The sequence below is a fragment of the Macaca mulatta genome, chromosome 19 (genome assembly GCF_049350105.2).
Source record: "Macaca mulatta isolate MMU2019108-1 chromosome 19, T2T-MMU8v2.0, whole genome shotgun sequence".
NCBI classification, from domain to species: domain Eukaryota; kingdom Metazoa; phylum Chordata; class Mammalia; order Primates; family Cercopithecidae; genus Macaca; species Macaca mulatta.
This window is the reverse complement of record NC_133424.1, coordinates 66,559,852-66,580,979: the sequence shown is the minus strand read 5'-3', so window position 1 is coordinate 66,580,979 and position 21,128 is coordinate 66,559,852. Positions and strand designations below refer to the sequence as shown.

At 51.2% G+C, this 21,128-nt stretch overlaps 2 protein-coding genes and 1 long non-coding RNA gene across 11 annotated transcripts in view; 2 read left to right on the top strand and 1 right to left on the bottom strand.

Moving 5' to 3' along the window:
* Positions 1–4,033, top strand: part of LOC722780 (leukocyte immunoglobulin-like receptor subfamily A member 3) — a 28,865-nt gene extending 24,832 nt beyond the window's left edge. For 4 of the 9 annotated variants that reach the window (XR_013410191.1, XM_077981289.1, XM_077981290.1 and 1 more), the window contains one exon: positions 6–347. Coding sequence is in view for 3 of the 9 variants with exons in the window: in XM_077981289.1 (XP_077837415.1) it covers positions 6–142 (137 nt within the window). In the remaining 6 variants the exon portion in view is untranslated. Of the gene's footprint in view, positions 1–5; positions 1,038–1,512; positions 1,633–2,764 lie in introns of those variants that run through there. The other 5 variants (XR_013410187.1, XR_013410192.1, XR_013410190.1 and 2 more) reach the window with 4 other exon arrangements.
* LOC144337321 (uncharacterized) overlaps positions 1–21,128 on the bottom strand; it is a 153,312-nt gene that overhangs the window by 54,997 nt on the left and 77,187 nt on the right. The window lies entirely within an intron of this gene.
* The window catches only part of LILRAB (leukocyte immunoglobulin-like receptor, subfamily A, member b), a 39,988-nt gene continuing 23,862 nt past the window's right edge, over positions 5,003–21,128 (top strand). Inside the window, 5 exon segments of the mRNA NM_001040677.1 lie at positions 5,003–5,124; positions 5,540–5,621; positions 5,784–5,819; positions 17,279–17,563; positions 17,711–18,013. Of these exon segments, the coding sequence (NP_001035767.1) occupies positions 5,588–5,621; positions 5,784–5,819; positions 17,279–17,563; positions 17,711–18,013 (658 nt within the window). The 5' untranslated portion in view covers positions 5,003–5,124; positions 5,540–5,587.

Sequence of the window (21,128 nt, the reverse complement as noted above, 5' to 3'; positions counted from 1 at the left end):
CCTAGGCCAACACCCACAGGATTACACAGTGGAGAATCTCATCCGCATGGGCGTGGCTGGCTTGGTCCTGGTGGTCCTCGGGATTCTGCTATTTGAGGCTCAGCACAGACAGAGAAGCCCCCAAGATGCAGCCGGCCGGTGAACAGCAGAGACCACAATGCATCCTTCAGAGAGGTGGAGCCTCAGGGACAGATCTGATGATCCCAGGCAGCTCTGGAGGACAATCTAGGACCTACATTATCTGAACTGTCTGCTGGTCACTTCCAAAGACAGGAATCCGTATTTGAGTGCAGGGAAACTGTCTGCGGTGATTCCTAGAAGATCATTAAACTGTGATACATTTTTTTTAACTATGAATGTTGACTTTCCTCGAATGGATCCCCCTTTTTTCCCATCCCCAGACATGAGGCTCCATCCCACATGGCAGCGTTGTGTTCACACCTCTGCACACCTGCGTGCTCTGGTCCACAGCATGTAACACAGTCTTCCTTATTCCTCAGTGTCACACTCCTTGATGTCCCTTACTGAGTCGCCATCTCTTCAGTTCAGAGATCCAAACCTGAACCACCAACTAAGTCAACGACAGATCAAATTCCAACCAGGTAAAGATAAATCCACTCTGATGCCCTGACAGCCTCTCTGCACCCTTCGAGCTCTTCCCTCCTTCTCAGATGCTATGTGTGCAACTTTTCCTGAAGTATCACCACTTGGAATCATCACTCACACATTTCAAGTGACACCACAGCTATGCTGATTCTGAAAAAGACATCTTTCAAATGCTATTATTGGTGGTATCTACCAATTTCTGTGACATAAATATTTATTTTCATGGCCCAAATCAAGGTGCCATTGTCACTGAATGTGGGGTTGGGAAGTGAGTGACACAGGTGCCTTCACTAATGAGCACCAGGCACCTGTGGCACATCCCACTGAGAGCTCACTCATCTACCTACAGTCCTTTCTAATTCAGAGGCAATGATCACTTCGGCTTCAGTGTTATGGCACAGGTGAAATGAAACTCTGACACTGCTATCCTAGTATATCCACAAAAGACAAACATATTAATATCTGATGTGAGAGATAACACGGCTCACTTAAAAATCTAAGTACAACATAAGAAAGATGTTAACATAATTGTGCAGGTTCAATGAAAGAATGTTTTCTTCTTTTGTTTTTTTTTTTGTTTGTTTGTTTGTTTGTTTTTTTCAGACGGAGTCTCGCTCTGTCACCCAGGCTGGAGTGCAGTGGCCGGATCTCGGCTCACTGCAAGCTCCGCCTCCCGGGTTCACGCCATTCTCCTGCCTCAGCCTCCCGAGTAGCTGGGACTACAGGCGCCCGCCGCCTCGCCCGGCTAGTTTTTTGTATTTTTTTTTAGTAGAGACGGGGTTTCACCGTGTTAGCCAGGATGGTCTCGATCTCCTGACCTCGTTATCCGCCCGTCTCAGCCTCCCAAAGTGCTGGGATTACAGGCGTGAGCCACCGCGCCCGGCCTTGTTTTGTTTTGTTTTTGAGATGGAGTTTCGCTGTCACCCAGGCTGGAGAGCAAAGGCGCGATCTCGGCTCACTGAAACATCCCCCCTCCCAGGTTCAAGCGATTCTCCTGCCTCTGCCTCTCGAGTAATTGGACTACAGGTGTGCACCATTATTCCCGGCTCATCTTTGTATTTTTAGTAGAGACGGGGGTCTCACCATGTTAGTCAGGCTGGTCTTGAACTCCTGACCTCAGGTGATCCGCCCGCCTCGGCCTCCCAAAGTGCTGGGATTACAGGTGTACGCCACTGCACCTGGCCGATGGAAGAATTCTTAAATGACTTGTCCTGCTTTCTGCTGGTTCACACACTCCTTGGCTTGGGGCAGTGTTGCGCCAATTTCTGCCTCCATCTTCTCAGCCTACGTCTACCTGGGTACCTCTGTATTTACACCCATTCTTCTATGTGTGTCTCTTCTCTTCTTCAGATTATGATATCACTCAGATCAAATTAGGACCCATTCTAATTCATTATGATCTCTTGATCATGACTTAAATGCATTTGCAAAGACTATTTCCAACTATGTTGACATTTATAGCTAATGGAGCTCAGCATTTCAACATGTGTAGTAGAGGAACAAGTCAATTTATACCAGTGTCTACAAGAAAAGTACGCATAGAAATACATTTATCCAAATACAAAAAGTAGCTGGGCGTGGTGGCACACGCCTGTAAACCCAGCTACTCAGGAGTCTGAGGCAGCAGAATCGCTTCAACCCAGGAGGCAAACGTTGCAGTGAGCTGAGATGGTGCCATGGCACTCCAGCCTGGGCAACAGAGTGAGACTCTGTCTCAAAAAAAAAAAAAAAGAGAAATACATTTAACCAAAGAGATGCAATATGTACACATTGACAATTTAAAACTACTGCTCAATGAAATAACAAAAGACCTAAACGAGGAAAATGTCATCCCAGTATCATAAATCAAAAGGTGTAAGGTTAGTTCTGTCCCTCTTCCACGTCCTTCACCCTCCTCCTGCTTTGACAAGGTTTATCATTAGGTATTCTTTAGGACGTCAGGAATTCACATAAGATGCTCTTGAGAGAACACTTGCCCAGCAACGGCATTTCCTCCAAAGGACTGACGGCAACTCTGGCTTTGAACCTCTGGAACCAGGGAACTCTGTTTCTAGGCAGCTCTGTCAGCCTCTCCCTTGTTGCTGATAAGAACTTCCTCTACCTCTCTAGGTACAGAGAGCTCTCTCTACAGTGCTTTTCCTCTACTCTCACATCACAGGAATCATCAACACAGAAGAAGATTTCTAGGACCAGATGTGTGGGATTTTTTTTCCCCCAGACCCAGTAGCGAACAGCAGCTGGGTGTCCTCTAAGTCAGCTCTGACGCTGTCTACCCAGAGACAATCCCACATCCCACAGATTAAAGGCTAAGTCCCCAAGACTGTCCCCCACACCATTCCCAAGTGCAGACCTCCAGAACTTCTGATCGACAGGCTTCAAGTTGGGGATCCCATGACCCCCTCTTTGGGTTTGATTAATTTCCTGTAGCAGCTCACAGAACTCAGGGAAACACTGACATTTCCTGGTTGAATACAAAGCACACTGCAGAGGACACAGATGAAGAGACACATAGCAGGAGGCACGCAGGAAGGGGCGCTGGGCTTCCATGCCCTCCCTGGGCGCCACTTTCCAGGAGCTTCCACATGCTCAGCCGTCCAGAAACTCACGAAACCCAGTCCTCTTGGGCTTTTATGGAAGCTTCCTGATGTCAGCATCTCCTTCCACAAGGAACAGGGTGAGACCATCTTTTGAGAGGGTCTTAAGAGCCACCATCAGAAAGACAGGGAACATTCGAGTTGTGCCTTGGGCAGGTGAAGGAAGGGCAGGAGGAGGTCAGAGGCCCCCCCTAGGCCCAAAACAGCCAACATTCTAACAAAAGACTGTAACAAGCGCTATGGGAGTTATGAACCAGGAACCGTGGGAGAAAACCAGCATATATCCCAACATCACACTTCCCTCCCCGGATGCACTGTGGCTTGCCATGCCATGCACTCCAGATTGTAATCCTTGTTTCTCATTCCCAAATACACTCAAAATCCAGGCAACCCTGGAGCAACGCAACCTTGGATTCCTGGGGTCTCTTATGTGCACACGTTTTTCAAACAAATGGGGATCAGAACTATTGCATTTGTGAGAAACAAAACTTGTGTATATGAACAGCGGGCTTTTCCTATATGCAGGTCCAGCAGAGACAATGTCAGGGCTGGAGTACCAGCAAGTTTTGTTACACGTAGCGGGTACTGAAATGAATTGCCTGTGTATCCCAAGGAACAACTGTACTGAGAGATCATATTCTCTAGGGGTTTATTTTTGTGTTTATTTTTATTTTAGGTTAAAGTTTTGGATAGAACACCCAGTGTCTCCTTGTCCATCTGAAGAACATGCTGCTATGTGGAAGCACATCCTTGAGATCCACAAAGAGACACTGGGCAAGGAGACAAGGATGCCCCACTCTATGGAAGTCCCCCTAATAAATGCTCTATGAACACCCTGGTGTTTAGTGCTTCTTTCTATGGAATCCCAGCAGCTCTATCACTGGACGGTTTGGTGCACTCCTTTGAGGGAACTCCTCTGGGCTGCTTGGGGTCCACTCGAGCCTCAGGTGTGGCTGGAAGACGCAGCCTCCCACCTTGGTCTGGAGCCCTGAGCTCCTCACTGTGTTACAGATCCCGAGGCTCCTCTCCGGGCTCCACTCAGTGCGGAAACCTACACCCTAATGAGCCCTTGATGGTCCCAGGACCCTGTGGCATCTCACCTCTGGCCTCTGTTCTTTCTTGTGGATCCTTCTACACTCGGGGCTTCCACACGTCTTTTTCTGCTCATGATATTGATGCTCTGGGTATTTCAGAAATGCCTGATGTACATTTCTCCATTAGGGTCAGATGTGACATCTCAAGTGGACACATCAATCACCTTCAGAGACTGTGGAGTCCAACACCAAGATCCTCTCATGTCGCAAACACCTCAGGTCTTACCCTGGTCTGGAAATCAAGCACAAATGAGCCCCTCCCAATGTCCAGGCACCACTGACCCCACAACCACGGTGACGAGTGGGATTCATGACAATAGCCTGCAAAGGAAGAAGCTGAGGCTCAGAGATGGGACACTACAAACCAAGGTCACATAGGCAGTGGATGAAAACCAGTCATCAAATAAGTATCAACTCCCTCCTCAGCTCCTCACATCAAAGCGCAAACATAAGTCATTGTTCCCAAAATGTTGACCAGGAATTGAGGTGCAGAGGGACGGCCAAGGACGCAAGGGGCATCGAGGAGGCAGGAAAGACTCAGAGGTTTGTTCCTGGGGGGAGGGGGTGGACGCTGTAGAAAAAAAAAAAAATTAAAAAGGGGAAGTTGAGAGGGAACTATTGAAAGAAAACCCACAGTCCAGTGCCAAGAAAGAAGTCAACTTTTCTTCCCCTATTTCCATGCATTTCTCTTCTGTCCTCACTGCCACACACAGCTCAGCCTGGACGGCACAGTCAGTTGTGAGATGCGTCTCTGCTGATCTGAGTCTGCCTGCAGCATGGACCTGCGTCTTCCCTGAAGCATCTCCAGGGCTGGAGACACCACTGCCATGGTAAGGACCACACAACGTGTGCTGATGGACGGGCGGAAGGAGGGAGGGAGACCTTGCGGGAGGCTGTGAGAAGGAAGGGGAAGCCTCCGCTACCCTCATCTGGAAGGACAGACACAGGAAGCACCAGTTCTATTTGCCGCTACATCCCGGCTCTCAGTGAGACGAGGATAAACCAGACAGACAGTGGCTGGGGGTCAGGAAACACCCCATTACAGTCTGAAATGTCTGCAGAGGGCCCGGTGCCTGCCCCAACCTCAGCCCTAAGAGAATGAGAGTCAGGATCCTGGGAGGTCAGTTCTGCTTCCTGTGTGGCTGCAGATGACAACACCCCAGGAGAAGGACCCAGCCTCCGAGCGTTCGCACAGGGTGGGAAGGAGGGGAGGCTATTTCTCTCTGTGTGTCTCTGTCCTGCCAGCACCGAGGGCTCATCCATCCGCAGAGCAGGGCAGTGGGAGGAGACGCCATGACCCCCATCCTCATGGTCCTGATCTGTCTCGGTGAGATTTGAAGAGGGAGGGGAGATTCTAACCTAGGAGGGGCCTCACCCCACAGCCAAACTCTGGTGCATAAGGAGACCCCAGGGGCTCACAAAGATCCCAGGGAGGGGAGGACCTGCTCAGGCTTCAGGGGCAAATCTCTCACAGGGAACTCTCTTCCAGGGCTGAGTCTGGGCCCCAGGACCCACGTGCAGGCAGGTGAGTCTGTCCCCAGCTGTCCCAGGTCCCTCCTACTCACTGGGGACAAGGCGCCACCTCCATGCAGCTGGGGATGGGGATTAGCAGATCTGGGCTGACTGATGGGGGCGTCTGGAGGGTCCTGCAGCCAACAGCTGAGATCTGTTGGGTGGGAAATGACTTAGAATCTGATTTCTGATTTCCTTTTAGGAATCCTCCCCAAGCCCACACTCTGGGCTGAGCCAGACCGGGTGATCACCCAGGGGAGTCCCGTGACCCTCAGGTGTAAGGGAAACCTTGAAGCCCTGGGGTACCATCTATATAGGGAGAGAAAATCAGCATCCTGGATTACATCGATACGACCAGAGCTTGTAAGGAAGGGCCAGTTCCCCATCCCATCCATCACCTGGGAAGACGCAGGGCGGTATCGCTGTCAGTATTACAGCCACAGTTGGTGGTCAGAGCACAGCGACCCCCTGGAGCTGGTGGTGACAGGTGAGAGGACACTCAGGGGTCCCAGCCCCAGGCTCTGTCCTCAGGAAGGGGGTCGGCTCTCAGGGGCGTCTCCCTCTCACAGCCCAGCCCTGGGGATGATGCGGGAGGTGGGAGCCCATTTAACACGGTGCCTCCTTCTCTCCTAGGAGCCTACAGAGAACCCACCCTCTCAGCCCTGCCCAGCCCTGTGGTGGCCTCAGGAGGGAACGTGACCCTCCAGTGTGACTCACAGGTGCCATTTGACGGCTTCGTTCTGTGTAAGGAAGGAGAAGATGAACACCCTCAATGCCTGAGCTCCCAGCCCCGTACCCGTGGGGCATCCCGGGCCGTCTTCTCCGTGGGCCCCGTGAGCCCGAGTCGCAGGTGGTCCTACCGGTGCTATAGTTATGACTTACGCTCTCCCTATGTGTGGTCTTTACCCAGTGATCTCCTGGAGCTCCTGGTCCCAGGTGAGAAATTCACAGCGTTGCCTGGAGTTCCCTGAGTCTCCAGGCAGGTGGGGAGGAGCCGCGTCTCAGGGCAGCGCCAGGTGGGATGATGTTGGGACGAGAGGGCTCAGGGCTCCTGGGGTCAGAGACACAGGAAGATCAGCAGTGGTGAGGCCCGGGGGGAGAGGGAGGGATTGTGGGGATGCCTGAGGGTTGGTTCCTGGAAACCGTGACCACCTTTTCCCAGGTGTTTCTAAGAAGCCGTCACTGTCAGTGCAGCCGGGTCCTGTCGTGGCCCCTGGGGAGAAGCTGACCCTCCAGTGTGGCTCTGATGTCGGCTACGACAGATTCGCTCTATACAAGGAGGGGGAACGTGACTTCCTCCAGCGCCCTGGCCGGCAGCCCCAGGCTGGGCTCTCCCAGGCCAACTTCACCCTGGGCCCTATAAGGGTGTCCCACGGGGGCCAGTACAGATGCTACAGTGCACACAACCTCTCCTCCGAGTGGTCGGCCCCCAGCGACCCCCTGGACATCCTGATCGCAGGTGAGGAGCCCAGCGGGTTCAGTCAGGGACGCAGGCTCTGCACAGGCCCTGCCGGGGGATCCCAGGTGGTGATGGCCGGGATGAGGGGTGGGGGTCCCAAGGGAGGGAGAGACAGACAGAGACAGGGATGGGTGGGGAGGGGGAGACTCAGAGAAACCAGAGACAGAGAGACTGAGGGTCCCAGAGAGAGCCCTGGGGAGGTCTCAGCTCAGAACAAGGTGGGGCAGCCCCTCACCCATCCGTCTTCTTTCCAGGAGAGACCCAGGCCAGACCCTCCCTCTCAGTGCAGCCGGGCCCCACAGTGGCCTCAGGAGAGAACGTGACCCTGCTGTGTCAGTCACAGGGATGGACGGACACTTTCCTTCTGACCAAGGAGGGAGCAGCTGATGCCCCCCTGAGTCTGAAATCAAAGCACCGGTCTCATATGTACCAGGCTGAATTTCCCATGAGTCCTGTGACCTCAGCCCACGCGGGGACCTACAGGTGCTACGCCTCATTCAGCTCCAACCCCTACCTGCTGACTCACCCCAGTGAGCCCCTGGAGCTCGAGGTCTCAGGTGGGGAGGAGCCGCGTCTCAGGGCAGCGCCAGGTGGGATGATGTTGGGACGAGAGAGCTCAGGGCTCCTGGGGCCAGAGACACAGGAAGATCAGCAGTGGTGAGGCCCAGGGGGAGAGGGAGGGTTTGTGGGGAAGCCTGAGGGTCGCTCCTGGAAACCGTGACCACCTTTTCCCAGGTGTTTGTAAGAAGCCGTCACTCTCAGTGCAGCCGGGTCCTGTCGTGGCCCCTGGGGAGAAACTGACCCTCCAGTGTGGCTCTGATGCCGGCTATGACAGATTCGCTCTGTACAAGGAGGGGGGATGTGACTTCCTCCAGCGCCCTGGCCGGCAACCCCAGGCTGGGCTCTCCCAGGCCAACTTCCCCCTGGGCCCTGTGAGGGGCTCCCATGGGGGCCAGTACAGATGCTGTGGTGCACACAACCTCTCCTCCGAGTGGTCGGCCCCCAGTGATCCCCTGGAGCTCGTGGTCTCAGGTGAGGGCCCTGACCCTGTCCTCTCTGAGCTCAAAGGCTCAGCTCAGGCCCTGCCTCCAGGGGAGCTCTGAAACAATAATGATTGAGGGCAGTGAAGGGGGAGGGTCTGCAGGGAAGGGCCCAGCCCATGAGAGGGTGGAAATAGACGGGACCTCCCACCCCTGGCTCCCATCCCTGAAGTCTCAGTAGGGTAAAGAGCAGGGAGTGCTGGGAGGAGACGGCGGTGAAGCTCAGAGATGAGATTAGACTCAGGGTGGAAGACGGAGGCCCCACACACTCCACTCCTGATGTCTCCACCTCAGAATCAGAGTCTCTGGGGTCCCAACCTCTAAGTCCTGACTCATGGGTGACAAAAACAGCCACTCCCAGCTCGAGAGAAGTTTCCAGACTCATCTCAATGCTACCTCCAATATTCAGGGTCTGATTTCCAGGGCAGCAGAGGGCAGGGTGGACAGTAAGGTGTGGTCCTCGTGGCTTCCTGGTGCTCCAGGGATGGGGCAGGTGCTCCCTCCGTGGTGGTCAGAGGGGAGGGAGGTGTCTGAGGTTCGGCATTGATGAGTGGAGCAGCGGGGACCTTCCCCCTCTCCAAGCAGGATTCCCAGGAGCCATCGCCTCTCATGGGGAGCCACGGCCAGGGGTGATCACAGGCAGGTGCTTGCTCTAGGAGTCAGGTGGGAGGCGCCCGGGGAGGTGGGGCTGGGACTGTGATGGCTCAGCCTCTCCTTGGGAGGTGGAACATCTGAAAAAGTTGGTTCCCTCGCACCCTGGACTCCCCATCTGAATAACGGGGAGCTGCCTGGATCTGATCACCCCAAAGCCCCTTCATTTCTGCCTTCTGGGGCATCTGGGACGTGGCTCATCCTAGATCTGCTCCCGCCTGCAGCCCTCTCAGGCCCTGTCCTGATTGTCCCAATAACTGTAAGGGTTAAAAAAAAAAAAAAAAAGCCAACAGAGATGGGGGCAGGTGCATGCAGTTTTGCTCATCCCTCCTGGAATCTCAGCTTAGCAAGACAAAGCCACAATATTTTGGAAAGAACAAAAGTTTACAGACCCCACTGGTTGACATTCTCCCTGTCTCATGTATAAGAGAAAATCTGTCCAACTTTCTACTAAAAACAACACCTGGCACAGCTCTGCAGGACCCCCAGACTCCGACCTTGTCCTGCAGGATGTGTGATGAGTAGAGAAAGGAGAACAGGCTGGGTCAGCAGGATTTGGGGCCCAGTCTGACTTGGACACGGGGAAGATGCTGGACTGATGGAGGAGGAAGAGAGGCAGGCGAGATGGAGAGAGGACAGACAGACGTTCCCTTGGCAGCTCTCATTTCTCATGTCCAAGGGCCCCTGAGAATGAGCCCCTCACCCACACCTGCGGGGTCCCTGGGCCATCTCAGGACCGGAGAAGAAGCTGCTCGGGCCTCGGTGGGATCTGACTGTGATGAGGCTGGAGTGTGCCCTAGACCCGCTCCTTTAGAGAGAAGCACCCCGGCTGTGGGTGCCCCTCACACTGCCCCTCCTGTGCCCATCTGGAGGCTTCTGTGCTCAGGGCACCCCTGAGAATAAGGAGGGGCCGTGCACCTGCTCCCTGAACGAGTTAGGGAATTATTCACAGCTCATCTTTTGTACAATTCATTTCTACTCTGCGTTTTCTATACGCACGTGTCCATCGTTCCTTTTTCTCTAAAACTTTTAAAACAATATGTGAATATATAAATTTATGATTTTATTTGTCGTATGCATTTATTATTTAAAAATCATGAATGATACTCCCCCGTTAATTGGGTCTTGATTTAATTTATACAATCAATGTAGAAACGAATTTCTCATTAATATCAAATCTTCCTCCTTTAGACATTCAAAATGGAAATTTTCTTAATGAATTTAAGAAGTGTTTTGAAATTTTGCTCATAAGAATATTGTATGCTCATTTTAACTTAAAGACTTATTCAACATCTTTAACAATTTTTAGGTGAGATATTTGATTTATCTTTTTTAAAATAAGAGAGGTATCCATGAGAAAGCGACTGGTTTGAGCATATTCTTTTAAATTCGTGTTCACTCACGACAGAATCACTCCTTTCTAATTACTTTTCAGTAGATCTCTTTTAATTTCTGGTAAAATTTATATAAATTATAAAACATGGAAATTTGATTTCTTTATTTCTAAATTGCATAGCAATATTTCTCACTCAAATACTAACATGTATATAACTTCATATTAAGCATATATCTGAAGTTTTACATATATACACATGCTTATGTACAGTTATATACTTACATCTGAATGTGTGTAGGTATATCTAAATACATTTTTATGTGTATTCATCCATATGCTTAATATATTTGACGTGACAGGTCTTTACATGTTTGTTGCTGGTTTTCTCAGCTAAATTCACACTTTCTGAAAGCAGAAATATTGATTTATGAAGCTCGGATAGCACCACCACTTAGCACATGCTTATCTGTGTGTGTGGGTGTGTGCTCACCTGTATCACATTCTAGGGGTACCTGCCTGCACGAGGAATTCGTTACCTAGGGATTAAACGGAAGATGAAACCCCAGGTGAAGTGGCTGAGGGCATGAAGGGGAGGCAGGCCCAGACTTTCAACCCTCTGTGCTCCTGACATTCAGGAGCCCCTGAGGTCCAACCCCTCCTCCATGGAGCCTGCGTCTTCAGCTGGTGGATACGTGAGACTCTCATCTCCAGGGAAATTGACTGCTGTGGTCCTGCACCTGCTCCCTGCAGCCTGTTAGGGCTCAGAGAGCACACAAGGTCCCAGGATGCACAGAGAGCACCCAAGGTCTCGGTTATTTCTGGACTGGGGACCACTTTCCTTATAGATGCTGAGCTCCTGGGGTGCAGGAAAACTCTCCCGAATGACTCAGGAGCCGAGCTTGGATTTGTAGGGCACAGGAAGTCTGACATAATTAATGAGGAGACTGGAGGGAACCCTGCTACAGCAGAGGAAGGGTTTCTGATACTCCATAAAACTCATCTCAATAGACACAGGGGAAGAGAAGAATGCAGAGCCCAGGAGTGAGGCGGGCCTCAGGGCTCTTCTCCACTGTTTTGATTCTCAGGAGCAGCTGAGACCCTCAGCCCGTCACAAAACCAGACAGACTCCAAGACTGGTGAGTGAGGAGATGCTCTCCGTTATGGGACTGGCACAGAGGGTCAGGGACTGTCCAGGGGAGGTGGGTGCCCTGGGTGGACATCCAGGGGTCCCGGGGTGATTCTGACCTGCCGTGACCTCTGTGACCTCTTTGTCCACCACCCCTAGGCCGACACCCACAGGATTACACAGTGGAGAATCTCATCCGCATGGGCGTGGCTGGCTTGGTCCTGGTGGTCCTCGGGATTCTGCTATTTGAGGCTCAGCACAGCCAGAGAAGCCCCCAAGATGCAGCCGGCCGGTGAACAGCAGAGATGACAATGCATCCTTCAGAGTGGTGGAGCCTCAGGGACAGATCTGATGATCCCAGGAAGTTCTGGAGGACAATCTAGGACCTACGTTATCTGAACTCTCTGCTGGTCACTTCCAAAGACAGGAATCCATATTTGTGTGCAGGGAAACTGTCTGGGGTGATTCCTAGAAGATCATTAAACTGTGATACATTTTTTTAACTATGAATGTTGACTTTCCTCGAATGGATCCCCCTTTTCTCCCATCCCCAGACATGAGGCTCCATCCCACAAGGCAGCGTTGGGTCCACACCTCCGCACACCTGCATGCTCTGGTCCACGGCATGTAACACAGTCTTCCTTATTCTTCATTGTCACACTCCTTGATGTCCCTTACCGAGTCGCCATCTCTTCAGTTCAGAGATCCAAACCTGAACCACCAACTAAGTCAACGACAGATCAAATTCCAACCAGGTAAAGATAAATCCACCCTGAGACGCTGACAGCCTCTCTGCACCCTTGGAGCCCTTCCCTCCTTCTCAGATGCTCTGTGTGCAACTTTTCCTGAAATATCACCTCTTGGAATCATCACTCACACATTTCAAGTGACACCACAGCTATGCTGATTCTGAAAAAGACATCTTTCAAATGCTATTATTGGTGGTATCTACCAGTTTCTGTGACATAAATATTTCTTTTCATAGCCCAAATCAAGGTGCCATTGTCACTGAATGTAGGGTTGGGAAGTGAGTGACACAGGTGTCTTCACTAATGAGCACCAGGCACCTGTGGCACATATTACTGAGAGCTCACCCATCTACCTACAGTCCTTTCTAATTCAGAGGCAATGATCACTTCGGCTTCAGTGTTATGGCACAGGTCAAATGAAACTCTGACACTGCTATCCTAGTATATCCACAAAAGACAAACATATTAATATCTGATGTGAGAGATAACACGGCTCACTTAAAAATCTAAGCACAACATAAGAAAGATGTTAACATAATTGTGCAGGTTCAATGAAAGAATGTTTTGTTCTTTTGTTTTGTTTTGTTTTGTTTTTGAGATGGAGTTTCGCTCTGTCACCCAGGCTGGAGAGCAAAGGCGCGATCTCGGCTCACTGAAACATCCCCCCTCCCAGGTTCAAGCGATTCTCCTGCCTCTGCCTCTCGAGTAATTGGACTACAGGTGTGCACCATTATTCCCGGCTCATCTTTGTATTTTTAGTAGAGACGGGGGTCTCCCCATGTTAGTCGGGCTGGTCTTGAACTCCTGACCTCAGGTGATGCACCCGCCTCGGCCTCCCAAAGTGCAGGGATTACAGGTGTACGCCACTGCACCTGGCTGATGGAAGAATTCTTAAATGACTTGTCCTACTTTCTGCTGGTTCAGACACTCCTTGGCTTGGGGCAGTGTTGCACCAATTTCTGCCTCCATCTTCTCAGTGCCTACGTCTACCTGGGTACCTCTGTCTTTACACCCATTCTTCTCTGTGTGTCTCTTCTCTTCTTCAGATGATGATATCACTCAGATCAAATTAGGACCCATTCTAATTCATTATGATCTCTTGATCATGACTTAAATGCATTTGCAAAGACTCTATTTCCAACTATGTTCACATTTATAGCTAATGGAGCTCAGCATTTCAACATGTATATTAGAGGAACAAGTCAATTTACAGCAGTGTCTGCAAGAAAAGTACGCATAGAAATACATTTATCCAAATACAAAAAGTAGCTGGGTGTGGTGGCACACGCCTGTAAACCCAGATACTCAGGAGTATGAGGCAGCAGAATCGCTTCAACCCAGGAGGCAAAGGTTGCAGTGAGCTGAGATGGTGCCTTGGCACTCCAGCCTGGGCATCAGAGTGAGACTCTGTCTCAAAAAAAAAAAAAAAAAAAAGAGAAATACATTTAACCAAAGAGATGCAATACTTACACATTGACAATTTAAAACTACTGCTCAAAGAAATAACAAAAGACCTAAATGAGGAAAACGTCATCCCAGTATCATAAATCAAAAGGTTTAAGGTTAGTTCTGTCCCTCTTCCACGTCCTTCACCCTCCTCCTGCTTTGACAAGGTTTATCACTAGCTATTCTTTAGGACGTCAGGAATTCAGATAAGATGCTCTTGAGAGAACACTTGCTCAGCAATGCCATTTCCTCCAAAGGACTGACGGCAACTCTGGCTTTGAACCTCTGGAACCAGGGAACTCTGTTTCTAGGCAGCTGTCAGCCTCTCCCTTGTTGCTGATAAGAACTTCCTCTACCTCTCTATGTACAGAGAGCTCTCTCTACAGTGCTTTTCCTCTACTCTCACATCACAGGAATCATCAACACAGAAGAAGACTTCTAGGACCAGATGTGTGGGATTTTTTTTTCCCCAGACCCAGTAGCGAACAGCAGCTGGGTGTCCTCTAAGTCAGCTCTGACGCTGTCTACCCAGACACAGTCCCACATCTCACAGATTAAAGGCTAAGTCCCCAAGATTGTCCCCCACACCATTCCCAAGTGCAGACCTCCAGAACTTCTGATCGACTGGCTTCAAGTTGGGGATCCCATGACCCCCTCTTTGGGTTTGATTAATTTCCTGTAGCAGCTCACAGAACTCAGAGAAACACTAACATTTCCTGGTTGAATACAAAGCACACTGCAGAGGACACAGATGAAGAGACACATAGCAGGAGGCATGGGGGAAAGGGCACGGGGCTTCCATGCCCTCCCTGGGCGCCACCCTCCAGGAGCTTCCACAGCTCAGCCATCCAGAAACTCATGAAACCCAGTCCTCTTGGGCTTTTATGGAAGCTTCATGATGTCAGCATTTCCTCCCACAAGGAACAGGGTGAGACCATCTTCTGGGAGGGTCTTATGAGCCACCATCAGAAAGGCAAGGAACATTGGAGTCTTGCCTTGGGCAGGTGAAGGAAGGGCAGGAAGAGGTCAGAGGCCTCCCCTAGGGCCAACACAGCCAACATTCTAACCAAAAACTGTAACAAGCGCTATGGGAGTTATGAACCAGGAACCGTGGGTGAACACCAGCATATATCCCAACATCACACTTCCCTCCCCGGATGCACTGTGGCTTGCCATGCCATGCACTCCAGATTGTAATCCTTCCTTGTCATTCCCAAATACACTCAAAATCCAGGCAACCCTGGAGCAATGCAACCTTGAATTCCTGGGGTCTCTTATGTGCACACTGTTTTCAAATAAATGGGGATTAGAACTATTGCATTTGTGAGAAGCAAGACTTGTGTATATGAACAGCGGGCTTTTCCTATATGCAGGTCCAGCAGAGACAATGTCAGGGCTGGAGTACCAGCAAGTTTTGTTACACGTAGCGGGTACTGAAATGAATTGCCTGTGTATCCCAAGAAACAACTGTACTGAGAGATCATATTCTCTAGGGGTTTATTTTTGTTTTTATTTTTATTTTAGGTTAAAGCTTTGGATAGAACACCCAGTGTCTCCTTGTCCATCTGAAGAACATGCTGCTATGTGGAAGCACATCCTTGAGATCCACAAGGAGACACTGGGCAAGGAGACAAGGATGCCCCACTCTATGGAAGTCCCCCTAATAAATGCTCTATGAACACCCTGGTGTTTAGTGCTTCTTTCTATGGAATCCCAGCAGCTCTATCACTGGACGGTTTGGTGCACTCCTTTGAGGGAACTCCTCTGGGCTGCTTGGGGTCCACTCGAGCCTCAGGTGTGGCTGGAAGACGCAGCCTCCCACCTTGGTCTGGAGCCCTGAGCTCCTTACTGTGTTACAGATCCCGAGGCTCCTCTCCGGGCTCCACTCATTGGGGAAACCTACACCCTAATGAGCCCTTGATGGTCCCAGGACCCTGTGGCATCTCACCTCTGACTTCTGTTCTTTCTTGTGGATCCTTCTACACTCGGGGCTTCCACACATCTTTTTCTGCTCATGATATTGATGCTCTGGGTATTTCAGAAATGCCTGATGTACATTTCTCCATTAGGGTCAGATGTGACATCTTAAGTGGAGACATCAATCACCTTCGTAGACTGTGGAGTCCAACACCAAGATCCTCTCATGTCCCAAGCACCTCAGGTCTTACCCTGGTCTGGAAATCAGGCAGAAATGAGCCCCTCCCAATGTCCAGGCACCATTGACCCCACAACCACGATGACGAGTGGGATTCATGACAACAGTCTGCAAAGGAAGAAGCTGAGGCTCAGAGATGGGACACTACAGACCAAGGTCACATAGGCAGTGGATGAAAACCAGTCATCAAATAAGTATCAACTCCCTCCTCAGCACCTCAAATCAAAGCGCAAACATAAGCCATTGTTCCCAAAATGTTGACCAGGAATTGAGGTGCAGAGGGACGGCCAAGGACGCAAGGGGCACCGAGGAGGCAGGAAAGACTCAGAGGTTTGTTCCTGGGGGGAGGGAGTAGACGCTGTAGCAAAAAAAAAAAAAAAAAAAAAAAAAAAAGGAGAAGTTGAGAGGGAACTATTGAAAGAAAACCCACAGTCCAGTGCCAAGAAAGAAGTCAACTTTTCTTCCCCTATTTCCCTACATTTCTCTTCTGTCCTCACTGCCACACACAGCTCAGCCTGGATGGTACAGTCAGTTGTGAGATGCGTCTCTGCTGATCTGAGTCTGCCTGCAGCATGGACCTGCGTCTTCCCTGAAGCATCTCCAGGGCTGGAGAGACCACTGCCATGGTAAGGACCACACAACGTGTGCTGATGGACGGGCGGAAGGAGGGAGGGAGACCTTGCGGGAGGCTGTGAGAAGGAAGGGGAAGCCTCCGCTACCCTCATCTGGAAGGACAGACACAGGAAGCACCAGTTCTATTTGCCGCTACATCCCGGCTCTCCGTGAGACGAGGATAAACCAGACAGACAGTGGCTGGGGGTCAGGAAAGACCCCATTACAGTCTGAAATGTCTGCAGAGGGCCCTGTGCCTGCCCCAACCTCAGCCCTAAGAGAATGAGAGTCAGGATCCTGGGAGGCCAGTTCTGCTTCCTGTGTGGCTGCAGATGACAACACTCCAGGAGAAGGACCCAGCCTCCGAGTGTCCGCACAGGGTGGGAAGGAGGGGAGGCTATTTCTCTCTGTTTGTCTCTGTCCTGCCAGCACCGAGGGCTCCTCCATCCGCAGAGCAGGGCAGTGGGAGGAGACGCCATGACCCCCATCCTCACGGTCCTGATCTGTCTCGGTGAGATTTGAAGAGGGAGGGGAGATTCTAACCTAGGAGGGGCCTCACCCCACAGCCAAACTCTGATGCATAAGGAGACCCCGGGGGCTCACAAAGATCCCAGGGAGGGGAGGACCTGCTCAGGCTTCAGGGGCAAATCTCTCACAGGGAACTCTCTTCCAGGGCTGAGTCTGGGCCCCAGGACCCACGTGCAGGCAGGTGAGTCTGTCCCCAGCTGTCCCAGGTCCCTCCTACTCACTGGGGACAAGGGGCCACCCCCGTGCAGCTGGGGACGGGGAATAGCAGATCTGGGCTGACTGATGGGGGCGTCTAGAGGGTCCTGCAGCCAACAGCTGAGATCTGTTGGGAGCGAAATGACTTAGAATCCGACCTCTGATTTCCTTTTAGGAATCCTCCCCAAGCCCATGCTCTGGGCTGAGCCAGACCGTGTGATCACCCAGGGGAGTCCCGTGACCCTCAGGTGTCAGGGAAACCTTGAAGCCCGGGAGTACCATCTATATAGGGAGAGAAAACCAGCATCCTGGATTACATTGATACGACCAGAGCTTGTGAAGAAGGGCCAGTTCCCCATCCCATCCATCACCTGGGAACACGCAGGGCAGTATCGCTGTCAGTATTACAGCCGCAGTTGGTGGTCAGAGCCCAGCGAACCCCTGGAGCTGGTGGTGACAGGTGAGAGGACACTCAGGGGTCCCAGCCCCAGGCTCTGTCCTCAGGAAGGGGGTCAGCTCTCAGGGGCGTCTCACTCTCACAGCCCAGCCCTGGGGATGATGTAGGAGGTGTGAGCTCCATTTAACACGGTGCCTCCTTCTCTCCCAGGAGCCTACAGCAAACCCACCCTCTCAGCCCTGCCCAGCCCTATGGTGGCCTCAGGATGGAATGTGACCCTCCTGTGTGACTCACAGCTGGCATTTGGTGGCTTCATTCTGTGTAAGGAAAGAGAAGATGAACACTCACAATGCCTGAACTTCCAGCCCCATACTCGTTGGTCATCCCGGGCCGTCTTCTCCGTGGGCCCCGTGAGCCCGAGTCGCAGGTGGTCGTACCGGTGCTATGGTTATGACTCAAGCTTTCCCTATTTGTGGTCTTTACCCAGTGATCTCCTGGAGCTCTTGGTTTCAGGTGAGAAATTCACAGCATTGCCTGGAGTTCCCTGAGTCTCCGGGCAGGTGGGGAGGAACCACGTCTCAGGGCAGCGCCAGGTGGGATGATGTTGGGACGAGAGGGCTCAGGGCTCCTGGGGCCAGAGACACAGGAAGATCAGCAGTGGTGAGGCCCAGGGGGAGAGGGAGGGTTTGTGGGGAAGCCTGAGGGTCGCTCCTGGAAACCGTGACCACCTTTTCCCAGGTGTTTCTAAGAAGCCGTCACTCTCAGTGCAGCCGGGTCCTGTCGTGGCCCCTGGGGAGAAGCTGACCCTCCAGTGTGGCTCTGATGCCGGCTATGACAGATTCGTTCTGTACAAGGAGGGGGGATGTGACTTCCTCCAGCGCCCTGGCCGGCAGCCCCAGGCTGGGCTCTCCCAGGCCAACTTCACCCTGGGCCCTATGAGGGGCTCCTACGGGGGCCAGTACAGATGCTGTGGTGCACACAACCTCTCCTCCGAGTGGTCGGCCCCCAGTGACCCCCTGGAGCTAGTGGTCTCAGGTGAGGGCCCTGATCCTGTCCTCTCTGAGCTCAAAGGCTCAGCTCAGGCCCTGCCTCCAGGGGAGCTCTGGAACAATAATGATTGAGGGCAGTGAAGGGGGAGGGTCCGCAGGGAAGGGCCCAGCCCATGAGAGGGTGGAAATAGACGGGACCTCCCACCCCCGCCTCCCACCCCTGAAGTCTCAATAGGATAAAGAACAGGGAGGGCTGGGAGGAGACAGGGGTGAACCTCAGAGATGAGATTAGACTGAGGGTGGAAGACGGAGGCCCCACCCGCTCCCCTCCTGATGTCTCCACCTCAGAATCAGAGTCTCTGGGGGTCCCAACCTGTAAGTCCTGACTCATGGGTGACAAAAACAGCCACTCCCAGCTCAAGAGAAGTTTCCAGACTCATCTCAATGCTACCTCCAATATTCAGGGTCTGATTTCCAGGGCAGCAGAGGGCAGGGTGGACAGTAAGGGTGTGGTCCTCGTGGCTTCCTGGTGCTCCAGGGATGGGGCAGGTGCTCCCTCCGTGGTGGTCAGAGGGGAGGGAGGTGTCTGAGGTTCGGCATTGATGAGTGGAGCAGCGGGGACCTTCCCCCTCTCCAAGCAGGATTCCCAGGAGCCATCGCCTCTCATGGGGAGCCACGGCCAGGGGTGATCACAGGCAGGTGCTTGCTCTAGGAGTCAGGTGGGAGGAGCCCGGGGAGGTAGGGCTGGGTCTGTGATGGCTCAGCCTCTCCTTGGGAGGTGGAACTTCTGAAAAAGTTGGTTCCCTCGCACCCTGGACTCCCCATCTGAATAACGGGGAGCTGCCTGGATCTGATCACCCCAAAGCCCCTTCATTTCTGCCTTCTGGGGCATCTGGGACGTGGCTCATCCTAGATCTGCTCCCGCCTGCAGCCCTCTCAGGCCCTGTCCTGATTGTTCCAATAACTGTAAGGGTTAAAAAAAAAAAAAGCCAACAGAGATGGGGGCAGGTGCATGCAGTTTTGCTCATCCCTCCTGGAATCTCAGCTTAGTAAGACAAAGCCACAATATTTTGGAAAGAACAAAAGTTTACAGACCCCACTGGTTGACATTCTCCCTGTCTCATGTATAAGAGAAAATCTGTCCAACTTTCTACTAAAAACAACACCTGGCACAGCTCTGCAAGACCCCCAGACTCCGACCTTGTCCTGCAGGATGTGTGATGAGTAGAGAAAGGAGAACAGGCTGGGTCAGCAGGATTTGGGGCCCAGTCTGACTTGGACACGGGGAAGATGCTGGACTGATGGAGGAGGAAGAGAGGCAGGCGAGATGGAGAGAGGACAGACAGACGTTCCCTTGGCAGCTCTCATTTCTCATTTCCAAGGGTCCCTGAGAATGAGCCCCTCACCCACACCTGCGGGGTCCCTGGGCCATCTCAGGACCGGAGAAGAAGCTGCTCGGGCCTCGGTGGGATCTGACTGTGATGAGGCTGGAGTGTGCCCTAGACCCGCTCCTTTAGAGAGAAGCACCCCGGCTGTGGGTGCCCCTCACACTGCCCCTCCTGTGCCCAACTGGAGGCTTCTGTGCTCAGGGCACCCCTGAGAATAAGGAGGGGCCGTGCACCTGCTCCCTGAACGAGTTAGGGAATTATTCACAGCTCATCTTTTGTACAATTCATTTCTACTCTGCGTTTTCTATACGCACGTGTCCATCGTTCCTTTTTCTCTAAAACTTTTAAAACAATATGTGAATATATAAATTTATGATTTTATTTGTCGTATGCATTTATTATTTAAAAATCATGAATGATACTCCCCCGTTAATTGGGTCTTGATTTAATTTATACAATCAATGTAGAAACGAATTTCTCATTAATATCAAATCTTCCTCCTTTAGACATTCAAAATGGAAATTTTCTTAATGAATTTAAGAAGTGTTTTGAAATTTTGCTCATAAGAATATTGTATGCTCATTTTAACTTAAACAACTTTAACAATTTTTAGGTGAGATATTTGATTTATCTTTTTAAAAATAAGAGATAGGTATCCATGAGAAAGTGACTGGTTTGAGCATATTCTTTTAAATTCGGGTTCACTCACTACAGAATCGCTCCTTTCTAATTACTTTTCAGTAGATCTCTTTTAATTTCTGGTAAAATTTATATAAATTATAAAACATGGAAATTTGATTTATTTCTAAATTGCATAGTAATATTTCTCACTCAAATACTAACATGTATATAACTTCATATTAAGCATATATCTGAAGTTTTACATATATACATGTTTATGTACAGTTATATACTTACATCTGAATGTGTGTAGGTATATCTAAATACATTTTTATGTGTATTCATCCATATGCTTAATATATTTGACGTGACAGGTCTTTACATGTTTGTTGCTGGTTTTCTCAGCTAAATTCACACTTTCTGAAAGCAGAAATATTGATTTATGAAGCTCGGTTAGCACCACCACTTAGCACATGCTTATCTGTGTGTGTGGGTGTGTGCTCACCTGTATCACATTCTAGGGGTACCTGCCTGCACGAGGAATTCGTTACCTAGGGATTAAACGGAAGATGAAACCCCAGGTGAAGTGGCTGAGGGCATGAAGGGGAGGCAGACCCAGACTTTCAACCC